This window comes from Polypterus senegalus, chromosome 1 (genome assembly GCF_016835505.1).
Source record: "Polypterus senegalus isolate Bchr_013 chromosome 1, ASM1683550v1, whole genome shotgun sequence".
Classification (NCBI taxonomy): Eukaryota; Metazoa; Chordata; class Cladistia; order Polypteriformes; family Polypteridae; genus Polypterus; species Polypterus senegalus.
In genome coordinates this window covers 292135214-292148168 of record NC_053154.1, presented here as the reverse complement: position 1 = coordinate 292148168, position 12955 = coordinate 292135214, and the positions used below count along the sequence as shown (strand labels likewise).

Sequence of the window (12955 nt, the reverse complement as noted above, 5' to 3'; positions counted from 1 at the left end):
ATATACTGATCTCTTCAAATTAGCTAAAAAAATTAGCCAGACACTTAAAATCACAATAACATAAAGGACTGATATCAAAAGATAGTATGATAACAGCTAATGAATTGCCATTAAAAACTCAACTTATTAAATTAATGATGATTATCAACAATAACAAATGATGTTCAGCAAAAGACAGTCAATATTCGTTAGTAATTTCAAACTAATAATTTAATATTTGAACAACTGACGTTTAGTTTTGAATTATCAGCTCAGTTCATTAGAATTATGTTTCCACAGATCATTTCAGCTTGACAATGCAAGTTTACAGGTCAATAGCAATGCAATGAGAACCCTAGCAAGTCACTTCCGCTAAAGTAACTCAATTTTAAAAACATGCAAGTTGTGGTTTTTATAAAAAAATTATTATGTATAGTGGGTTGACATTGTGGCTCATTGATTAGTATAGCTGCCTTACAAGCCCAGAGTCCTTGGATCACATCCCAGTCTGCTTTCTGTTTGAATACAATTTGCTTGTTTTTCTAGTTCCATGTTTTTTCATTAAACAAATTAGAGCTTATCCTCAATCAAGCAGCAAATCAATATCCACCTCGTATATTTCTCAAAACTCAGACTGGAACTTTTGGTTGACATAACCTTTTGGGAAGGTGTTATGTCAAAAGTGTTAGTACCTGGAGTAAAAAGTGAAAGCAGTCAAAGAGAAGAGGAAAGTTATATGGAGACCAGAAAGAACACTGATCAGGTAGTGGTGTGACATGCAGGAGAATGTCATGGATTGTACCAGGACCAGTTTAAAGGTGACACTGGGGAAGGGTTAGTGGGTTACACTAGCACTTACTGATTTGTCTGTTTTCCCAAAAACTCAGAAGAGCTCCTCTCTGGCTAGCCAACTGCCCCTTTTTGTCCCCAGGACTCATCGTCCTAAAAATATCACCATGTGACAAATCAGAAGCTTCAACCGTGACACCTGTCATTTTTCAGCTAGGGTGTGTTCCCTGGCTTGTGTTTATTTTCCTTTTCAGTGTCTTCTTTGTTTATTTTAAAGTAGTATTTTTCTGATGTTTACTACATTCCTGTATTCATGTTACTATTACTATGTTTATTTATTTACTAAGTATTTATTATGTGTTCTCCTTTGTTCCTTGTGTTTCATGTAGGGAACCCCCCAAGAGGGGCGGCCACTCTGATGTCACGCCTGAAGGACCACCCACAGCCTTTATATTTGAAGCTGGGACAACTTTAATTGTTCATTGAAGTAATTACAATGCAATTGTTAGTATTTGATATTTTTTGGGTTCTTGGATTTATTCACATCTCTTCATGGTTTTGATTATTACATTACATTTTGAAACTTGTTTGTTCTTAATTACTTTTTAGAAAAATTCTTTTTACCTCATTTTCACTTTATGTCTATTTGTGCTGCTTTTTCTACTTGCTTTGGTCTTGTCCTTCCTAGCCATGGTTTTTATGACTCCTTGGCCTAGAAGGGCCATATATGTGCACTTTAGTACATTTTTGGAACGTTAAAAATATCTTGAACTTTTGTGGCCTAAAATCGTTTTAGGCCCGTGTAGACAGAGGCCGACCAGTACAGAATTGGTGTCAGGCTACCTTAGGTGAGGCCTTTCCAAGGGCAGGCTAGGAACAGCCCTGTTCTATTGGTCTTTTACAAGCAGCACTGGATTCATGATGTCAGGAAATACAATACCATTTATTTTTCATTATTTTCCACCTTCAAAAACTGGTAATTAAATGAGTATTTCATTTTGGGAACCTCAACTATTTAGTGTTGCTGTAGATCAATCCTTTACAAGTGCCAGTTAGATCTGAGTATTTGGCCATATGCATTGCGTGTTTGTTGTATTCATAGCATGCCTGGGCACTTGAAATGTTGGGTTAACAGTAGGGAAACTGCAATAGAAAAAGAGAAAATTCACAACGTTGTCTTCCATATGATTTCTCTCGAGGATCCCTACAATATTTTTGGCCTTTCAGTAAGGAATACAAGAATAGAAACACTCTAAGATGTGTACAAGAGCTGTGGTTTATGCCATGGATCTGTTACTGAGTACTAACAGAAGGTTGTCAAACTTTGCACTAGCCACATTTATACATTTGATGTTGCAAATAGTTATTTTGGTTTAAATTTGGAAAAATATGTAATGTTTAAGTTTCTGTCTTGTAGACGTTGTAGTAACTTCTTTCACTTTTGAGATTTAATATGACATGCAATTTGACCAGGGAGCATAAAACATTTGCATACAACTACATTTAAAATAAAGTTTGATAATATAAAGTAGGGGAAGCCTGTGGAGAGAAATAGCAGAGTAAAGATTTTAATATTATACCTTCTAGATTTCAAAACATATCTGCAGCAGCTTAATAAAGACTCAACAAATAAACATAGAAGATGGAAATATATAATAGGAGAACCAAAAGAAGCAGGTTTTGAGTTGGATTTTTCTTCGTAAGCTATCTAGTAACCCAAAGAGGACACAATGATTTTACAAGTGCACCTTAATGTTCAGCGCTCTTTTTTTCTGTCAAACTGTGAGATACAACATTTCTGCTTCAGTGCTTATTGTTTCAGCTACTTACCTCTTCAAGGAAGATGAGAAAAGTGACATTCGTTCCCTGGGTAGCCGTCAACTTACTGTCACTTGTGACAAGGTGGAGACCCCTAGGTGGTCTGCTGGGGCACTGCTCTTTTTTGGCTGTGAATATTTCCTTTACTCCAGCTGTGCAATTATTAGAAACCACCTTCCGGTACCTGCCAGCCAAATGTATGCACTGGTTACACAAAAATCAATGCAAGATACCAGTCACATTCAATCTGTAGATGTCTTATATTTAACACAATGTACTTTCTTTCTAATTCCCTAAGCATACTGCACAAGGTATTGAAATGCATTACTTATTTATGCTAATGACAATACTTCATAGCCCTTCTCTGTTCAGTTTATCATTCTGCCTTAAACTATGTGCAATACAAAAAAAAAATACATTAAAATGTATACCTAGAAAATTTACAACCAATTTTCAAAATTCAAGACATACTGTAAGTATTCTATCAAAACCAAACATAAAGCTGCTAATGATTCAAACATTATATCTTTAGATGAAGAGAGGCAACACATCAGTATTAGTCCAAATAATTATGTAGTACAGTAGTGCTTTCATTGACTGATAAAGAAAAGCAAACCATTTTTTGGCCAAACAAAAGTAATGAATGATGTAAACAAGCAACCAAGAAGCTAAGTATTGAAACATCCTGATGCAGTTCTTTCCTTACTAAGAATAAAGACATGGACACTATATCGTATTAAAATTGATGTGCTTATTATAAGTTATAAAATACACAATGAAATAATGAATAGGGAAGATTCAAAGTATGAGGGGAGGCAGACTGGAAATGAAAGCTCTAATGCCTTTCCGAGTATTCCTGTACTGGTATTTGTCTCGTCTTTTTTGGAGTCTTGCAACTTTACAGTCTCCCAAGTACAAAAAAACCCCACTTCCTTCATATTTCCTCTATCTCTCTTTTTCAAAACTATGTCATTTTATTCCTGCCAGTTAGATTTCACCCAAATACTCCTCCTGACAATGGACTCAATGAGACCACTGTGGTGAGGTGGCTCCAAACACCTTTCCAGGTTCACCTCGGTCCAAGTTTTAGAAACACTTCTCGAGTCAAGAGTTGCCATTCTCTAAATAAAGCAAGATTATACCAGCACTCCTACTAGTGGCCCCAGAGCCTTTATACGTGGATTCCTCAGGACGACTTTCCACTTTCTAGATTAACAGTCAGGCATTCCGGATGTCTGCTTGGTTTCCTACACAGGAGGAGGACTGTACCACTCTTTTTTTCAAATACATCTAAAGATATGCATGAAGAGCTGCCTTTTGTAGAAATAAAGCATTTTACACTTCAAAGGTCTTTGGCATACAAAAGACAATTTGTTTTATTGTGGATTCCGTATGCTCCTGAATCACAAACTGTTTTTAGTCTGTCATCCCATTGCCAGCTTAGCAATACTTTACAATGCTAATTTTTCAAATGATTAAGATAAAATCTGGTTATTCTAAATCTGCATATTGCAATTACTGTAATGTCCGAACAGATGTAGAAGATTGACATTAAAACACTGAATCATGGTGTTCAAAATGAAACGCTACCACTGTTCAATAGACATCACCTCACACTGCCTAGCAGGGCTGAACAAATGGCAGAGAATCAAAGGGAACTGGCTTCTACATTATTTAGACCTAAACATTTTTAGATGTGTTTTTCTCTCTAAGAATATTCAGAGTTACAATACTTGTATAAGTGCATTTGTACAGTTTAAACATTTAAGTACTGTTTAAAAGTTAATGAATTGCACTATTTACCTCACAGTTGTGTAACATAAATCGTGTACTGCATCACATTCCTTAAAGACATATATTAATATTCATGAGTGGCATGCTGGTGTATTAATTAGAACTTTAGCCTTACAGCTTTGGAAAGTTGGGTTTGATTGATAATGTGTCACAATCGGTGTGGAGTTTGTAGATTCTCAGCATGTCTGCTTGGATTTTCTCCTGGTGTTCTAAATTTCCCCAAATCCACAACACACAAATGTCAGATTAATTGGTGAATTGGAGTTGGGGTAGAGTAGTTGTGTGTATGGCCCCACCAGGAGACAGTGAAATCTTTTATGTAAGGACCAGGAGAAATGCAAAATCAAAAAAGGAAGCTGAAGTCAGAAACCAAAGTTAGCACTATCTTTCAAATAAACTGGTAATTTAAAAAGTCAGAAGTCACAGATGAGAGCACAAGATTGGAAAAAAGGAAGATTAAAAAAAATCTTTCATTAAAACCAAAACGGGATCAAAAATTCAATTTGTTTAATAGATTTATTTGTTTTTCCTACTATTAAAGTTTTACTCTGTTGGTCTAGCTCTCTTTCTCATGAGTGGGGGTTGATTTGACTTGAACATAGTTCTGTAAAATTTGACTTGGTTGTATGGAATGTTATTTGCTTTTAATAAATTCAATAAAATGCTGAAAAAAAAAAGTTAAAAAGGTAATAGCAAGGATTCATTAATGCAAAATGCAAAAACAACAGTCTTTCACACAGTGATTCAAGGCTAATCCTGAACCTTTAAACCCTTGACCTAATGAAGTCAGTGTCATGACCTCTGCAAACACACATATCCGCAACCAGAGGACACAAAATGGCGACAGAATCCACAAAATGGCGCACTCGAGAAATAAGACAAAAATGGCATTATGGTAAAATGTAAATAAATTTTAAACTATGTTAAGGTTCAAAAACCAGAAAAATATCCTTGTGATCTGGAAAGTCTGTGTGTCAAAACCCTAAACTCTATACTGTATAATTAGCCAGAATTTCTTCTGTAATTTACACAATACATTTTTGAAAACAAAAGATCTATGATATATGTGTGTGACGGTAAAATAATGACAGCCAGTAAAAATGGAAAGCACTAGCTAATGCCATGCAGTGTGTATAAATAAATATATATATAGGGGGCACTCTCGCTCCCTTGAACCCCTGTCCACAACTCCAGACACCAGGTAAAAGTCCAATCCTTGACTTTATTAAACTTCCAGTGTACAAAGCACACTCTCCACCACAATACTCATAAATTAATCACAAATCACAAACAATTCACAATCCTCCAGCTCCCAGACGCGTTGCTACCCTTCCACCCAGCTCAGCTCGCCGTCTGGGAGCTCCCACTGTCTTTTTATATCTCCTGACCCGGAAGTGTTCCTAATCCCCAGTCCATGTGATTCTCAATCACTTCCGAGTCAGGTATAAGTTCTTTTCTTCAACCCGGAAGCCCGTCGCACTTCCTATGACGAACTTCCGGGTCATAGGGCACGAAGAAGTCTTTGGTTCTCCCTGCAGCTCCCTCTTGTGGCCCCCATGGCATCTAGCAGGGCTGTGCATAAAAACTCCATTGTCCATGTTGCCCCTTCTGGGGACTTCCATGCTGCAAGGAGGGCTCCACCTGGCGGCTTGGGGGTATTGGCCGGGATAAACAGCCGGCCATCCTCCACTATATATATATATATATATATATATATATATATATATATATATATATTAGGGTGACCATATTTTGATTTCCCAAAAAGAGGACAATCGGCACAGCCTCCAGACGAATTCAGACAAGCTTCTTGGTGGTTGATGAACATTATTTATTAAACAGTACTTAAATGGTGCAGAATTAACCTCTGTAATAAAATTAAATGAAATCTGTAAAAACTTATAACAAAATAATAGCTCTCTTAGACTCTTCAAATAAATAATTAAATATTGTTCTAAATATTAACTATTCTGTTCCAGCTTCAACAATATATCTCTTAAATGTAATAAAATAAATAACAGAAGAGTCTCACAAAGACAAAAAAACTTAAACAAAAAGAATCTAGACTTTTCATCTTTCGTTTTCTTCTTCATCCTGCTTCTCTTCTTCATCCTCCTTGTCAGCCCATCCATATTTTGCTGTAGAGCTGATCTTTCCTAGCAGTTTTCGATAGCTTAACAAATAAGCATGAAAGTCTTTGCAAGACATGTCTTTGAAGTTGTACTGAACTAGTAGAATCCCCTTTAGTGACTCTACGGAGAGCTGGTTCTTCTCCTTGGTCCACTGGCTTTGCATTAGTGAAAAAACCCTCTCAACATTTGCATTGTGAGAGGGAAGTGCAAAGACAAACTGTGCAATTGTCAGTAGCTCTGAGTAACATGCAATGCTTTTTGCCTTTTCAAAATATTTGGTCCACTTCTGGTGTACCTGCAGGCCACTGAACTCTTGGTTGCATCATGGTTGCACGTTTCTGTGAGTTTCCTCAGATTGGTGACCTGGTCAAAACACTTAACATCATCAATTGCCACCCCCTTCTCTCCAAGGTAATTGATGCATGCCTCCACGTCATTCCAGTTTGGTGGCTCACTCAGATCCATCCACATGAATGTTGAGAACTCTTCCATGGGAGTCATCCACTTCTCCAGATACTCCAGACATGCACTGTACATGCCATGCACATCTGCACAGAACTGGAAACAGCCTTTGTCAAGTCCATCTTTGCGCTTCTGTGCCAGTAGTCCCTTAACTTTAAGGGACATGAAGTTGTTGCTCTTGCGTTGAAGAAGAATGGTATGTATATTGTTTAATATCTTCTTCACTTCCATAATGGACATGTTCTCCTGTTCCATTTCTTGAATGTGCATGTGCCAAAGGTAGACTTCAGTAAAATAATTTTCAAAAAAACTCTTGAGTGCTATGGGTGGCTTTTGCTGAGACAGAAAATGTGCCTTTAAAGCTGGAAACATCTGTAACATCCTCTCAATTCTTGGGAACAATGACAGCCACCTTGTCTTGCTGTGAGAGAGCATCCTTCTGTAATCAATCTCAACAAAATCACAATACTCCTTCAGGCTCTCAGTGCGCACAGTGTAAATGTGAAAGTACTGGTAGATTTTGAATATGATATTCTCAATGTCAATTTCTATTGTGCCTGCCCCATGGTGTGCACAATTTTTCAATATGTGTGCTGGGCAACCCACACCGATCAGAGTCTTGTTTTGCAGCAAACTCTTCAAATTTGCAAACACATTCTTTCCAGCTTCATCACGTCGGATTCCTCCAAAATTTGTGTTGCAATTGTCTCCAGTAAATGCAATGTATTTTTCCGACAGATTGTTTTTGCCAAGGTTTCTGTGAGATATTTTGCAATGGTTTCTGCTGTCTCATTGGGTGTGTCTTTAACTTCAATCAATTTTGTTTGCATGTCACCCTTCTTCCAGTCAAAATACTGGATTATGACTGGGAATATTTTCACTGCTCCGTGGTTACTCCCGTCTGTGGAAACACCACAGTACTGGATTTCTTTGAGTGCTTCATGAGTGATTTCAGCAGAGTGGGAGGCTATAGCACCATTGACGAAGGCTTCGGTCTTGGTGTGAGCACTACTAAACTTTTTTGCAATGTCAGAGTCAGGAAATGCCTTTTTAAGCAAAGTACTGGTGCAATCCATGGACCTGTAACTGTTGTGATGTTTCACTGTATGAAAAGCCATTACACCTTCTGCTGCATTTACATCATCTTCTGTTTTTCCTGGTCTGACAAAAAACTCTGACAAAACTTTGCAGATGAACTCTCGCCTCGCACAGCTTTTTTATGTTTCTCGGTGTCCATGTGGGCTTTCAGATCCCCAGCACCTTTATTGGATACCAAGACATATGTACCGGCTTTGCACAAGGTGCACTCCGCCTCCCAATTGTCCCGACTGGGACGGTATGTGGGAAATTTTCTTTGCAGTTCATCGGTGAAGCTGCACTTATGCTTCGGCATTTTCCCTGCTATACTGCTCCGCTCTCTGCTCTGATCCCTGTCTGCACTGCTCCCTGTCTGTGTCTGTGTGTGTGTGTGTGTGTGTGTGTGTGTGTGTGTGTGTTTTTGCGCGCGGCACAGACCTGCCCACAAGGCAGCCTCCCGGTAATTACGTCGCACAAAAAAGTAGTACCCTAGTATACGGCAGTCAAACGCGTAATGGTCCTATTAAAAACCGGACATTTTCGTGAATTTATAAAACCCGCCAGGACACCCCGGACAGGACGTAAAAAGTGGACATGTCTGGGCAAAAGAGGACGCTTGGTCACCCTAATATATATATATAGTCATGCACAAGTGCATGGGGAGCAGTTTAAGGACCCGATATGCACCGCGACAAGTCGTGCCAGGGGACAATGGCAGCGTACTAACCTTTCTCTTCTTATTTTCTCAGCAAGAAAGAGGAGCCACCGCCGTAATACCACCCGGATAATCCAAAAAGCTACAACACTTCTGAGTTCCTTTCTTTCCTCTGGTCCCCACATGATGACGTCAACCACCTATCCAGCACCACGATATTTCCCAGCATTGCACTGTTTAATTTCCGGTCCATCCACATAAATTGTCCGTCTTCCCATCCTTCTACGTCTTTTTGAGTTTTTTAAAAATAAATTGACCTGAGCCTTTTGTTACAGTATACGGGGATCAAAACCCCTAAACCTTCATGCTATGTTTGTCTTTCTTCACAATATATATATATATATATATTATATATTATTGACCTCCAAGGTTATTCCACTTTTTATTTTAATTTATTTCATTGTAGAATCAACTTGCGGCAGTGGACGGGCACCGTTGTCATCCTTACCACCTTCGCCATCACTTCCCCTACCTCTTCATATCTTAAATCAATCTTGAGGCAGATTGAAGACTTAAGTGAAAACTTAAGTGAAAACTTAAAGAAAACATACTAAGTAATTGCAACATAAACACTGACTTAATCAGTTTTAACGCGAAAAGATGCCAACGACAGAATAGAAGAAGCGGGCTGCTAGGGTCGAGAAAAGAAGAGCTGCTCAGGAAGCAGCAAGTGCATCAACCTCTGAGCAAACAAATACTAAACGTACAGATAACATTGAATAGGTAGCATATTCTAGTAAATTAGCTGTAGACTCATTAGGGATTTTACTATTTCTTTTGTGCAAGATTTTTAGTATGACTTGGACTGATGTCATTAAAAGCAATATTATTACTCTGCAATAGTCAAATTATCTGTTCTAAATGTGGTAAATTGTACAAGCTTTATTAGTGCAGTTGATTTTAGAAACATTATAATTGACAATCTGGCTGTTGTTATTAAAAATGTTATTATTTGATAGTTTCTATATTAATTTCTTAGCCCTGTTCTATATGAATTGTTAAACATTGCTAGATAAATGAACTGGTTAGTGTTAGGTAATATTTTTGCATTTTAACTGCTATATGTTTCTTAGTTAATTTTTTACAAGCTTTTCATCATTACATACCCCTTTTGTGTTTGGTGTGGCTCAGTGTGTAGCATGTTAGAAGGCAGTGCCTGTCTTAATCTTGTTTCCAGAAGTAAACCAAGGATAAAATATGTAATATTACAGTTTGTAGTGGTTATGATATGAAACTTTTCAACAGTTACATTCAAGAAAGACAAATGTGCCTTTCTGGAAGGATAAGAAATGCCAGTGTTGATAAGAAATATGAAGTGTGAAAACCAAAGATCAGGAAACTGTGATCTCTCATTAAACTTTGTTACATAGCATGTCAAAAGTCTCAGTCACAAATTGAAAAGAAAAGAAGTGTTAGCACATTTTAGCTCATTAAACTCAGATATAGCCTTGCTGTGGGAGATGTATGTAAATTTTAAAGATCAAATTAAGAAATCATTATTAAAGATCAGAATCAGAGACGTAACTATATTAATTCATAAAGCAACTCCTTTTGTAGACTCCAAGATGATTTTTTAATAAGTTTAAAAAATAAATAAATCCCAAAAATATCCAAAATAATCTTAAATAGAAGCAGATCTTGAGAACAGTATGATTGTCATTTTCAATATGCGTTTCTGTTCTTGATTGTCCCTTGTGCTCTTGTAAACGCCTAACTTTATTTTCCTTTTTTTTAAGATCATCTGCTGATTTTTAGTGATGCAGATTTATTTTGTGGAAAAGCCAACTAATCTGCAGTTAGAAAATCTACATTTTCTTTCACATTGTTGTTCACAGCTATAGGAACACCACTTTAATCTCTAGCTAAAATGTGATCTTGTTACCTGTGAAACAAAATACCAGACTAGTTAAGGCATTAATGGAAATGTCAGATATGTCCTCACCCAGTACTGTTGAGAAAACTCTTCCCAGCTGTGCAGCTTCTAGCAATGGAAGATGGATTGAACCAGAAGGCCGGCAAACATTTCCCATCACTGCGGCGCTCATAACCATAATCACTGTGACAAAGGGTGAAAAAAAGGAAAAATTAACTGACCTTTGGAAAAGGTGGAGGAGGTGATGGAAAATTACTGTGACCTAAAAATAATTTCTCAAAAGAATTCCTTTAAATGCAAATGTAGAAGAATAACAATGTAATATGGAGGAGCAAAACAAGAGTTTGGGATAGTTTGCATTTATATCAAAAAATGTAATTCAATAAAGGATATAGTCTAAAACATATTTGTTAATGCTCAAGTAATCACAACTAATATTGTAGTGTAAATTACATGTCATTCTACTACCAATGAGATGATTAAAAAGTAAAGTTCAGTGAAAATGACTACCTCACCGACACAGAGTACACTGCAGAGACGCTCTGACCCTACTTTTTAACACAACTAACACATGTTTGGCCCAATTCACATCTGAATGACTCACACATTATATGACTCTATTGCCTAAAGGCTGTCATTTCAACAGCTCCATTAACTCACAGGTTCAGGTTTGCATCACTTATGATGAAAAATGTGTTTCACATTGCAGGAGCTCATTATTTGTTATTTTCAAATAGCTACACATCTGCTTTAAAAAATACTGTGTAATAGATTTTTTGTATGAAACATAATAGCCATTGAGTACACATAGGCAACAAAAATGAAACTCAGGACATTAAAGAAGAACTGATTATGATGATTATTATTATTATGTTGAACTTCTCGCCTGTTTTTGGTGATCTCTGGCAAATGAAGACATCAACAAGATATCAAAACTATTCACCTAAGCACCCTTCTGAGAATATGTGCAGTGCCCATAAGCTTTGATCTTCTGCACTATTTTTTTAGCTCAGATGAAATCTTTCTTGCATGTTCATAATGCTTCTGCTATTACTGGCACCATTCTTCTCCAGGCATCCACATCATGCTGATCTTGATTTCCAGGTGCCTGTACTTGTTTTGCTTCACTATCTCTTACATTAAGGTGTTTGTGTCTTTACGAAAGAAGGGATGTCCTCTCTTTCCTGATGTGCATCACTATCTCAGGACAGTTGGCTGGTATTGTCTGGTTTGTAACTATGGGCAAGTACCACCTGATGATGATTGTGTCATTGAGACTGACTACCTTGTCCAGGATGTGCTTTTAGTACTTATAAGGTGCTTGTTCCTCCTAGATACTTGGCACATGATCCAGTGGATGTAACTATCTAGCTGTGGTGTCTGTAGGTGTATTCAGATGGTGCATGCATTCTGCAACCAGTGACTATTTGACTTACATGCACATCTGCTTTGTTACACATCCTGCACTTGCTGTTGACTCCCTGCTTTAGGATGCTCGTCTGGTGGTATCTGGTGTTGAATGCCTGGTCCTGGACTATGAAAATCAGTTTCTCATATGACACTGGAACTGCACCAGACATGGAGGCTTCTTTGTTGACCCCTGGTCTGTCAAGATGTTGGAAGAACGGTCGATGCAGGGGCTTGTTCTTCAGAAATTTGTTATTATTATTGCATTCATTTGAAAGTTATAATTGTAAAGAGCATAAATATAGACATATTTGGCTTTATCTCTAAGAGCTTATAGTACTGGTACCCTTCATTTCCACCTGAACTTTTTAAACTGTAGTTTTGTTGTTTATTGTGTACTACAGTAGATTAATACCCACATACACATCTATGTGCAGGTTACACTGACTGAGAGTTATGAACTGGCACTGTGTAAGAGAGCTTAGACTCACCAATTACCCCAGAATGCACCTCTTTAGGATATAGAGAGACCTGGTCATTTAAAATGAACAGCATGCATAAAGTAGATGAGCTCAAGTAAGACATGATAAAATCACACAAATTAGAGGCCCTTGATTCTGATTTCATTTGACCTCAGGGTTAGGATAAAATACAACAAAAATGAAATAAGAAAAACATTTCATAAGCTGAGAAAGTAAGTTTTGTAGTGGAAGAAACATGGTTCCAATTTTTTCACATTGGTAATGCAATTAATTAGTGACAAGATGGGCTGATGTTAATGAATTACAATAATTAGTACAAGATGCATTAGGCAGCACAGCACAGTTACTGTAAATTAATGCCTGATACAGGGAGGCTAATTATTCATACCAGGCACACTTTGAGTAATAAACTGCCTGTGAAGTGCAG

General features: G+C 37.4%; 1 protein-coding gene across 3 annotated transcripts in view; it reads right to left on the bottom strand.

The window, feature by feature from the left end:
* Positions 1 to 12955, bottom strand: part of LOC120543437 (VPS10 domain-containing receptor SorCS1) — a 1156507-nt gene that overhangs the window by 82863 nt on the left and 1060689 nt on the right. For all 3 annotated transcript variants that reach the window (XR_005636356.1, XR_005636351.1, XM_039776557.1), the window contains exons 17-18: positions 10709 to 10822; positions 2599 to 2770 (exon numbers count right to left, since the gene is read on the bottom strand). Coding sequence is in view for 1 of the 3 variants with exons in the window: in XM_039776557.1 (XP_039632491.1) it covers positions 2599 to 2770; positions 10709 to 10822 (286 nt within the window). In the remaining 2 variants the exon portion in view is untranslated. The remainder of the gene's footprint in view (positions 1 to 2598; positions 2771 to 10708; positions 10823 to 12955) is intronic.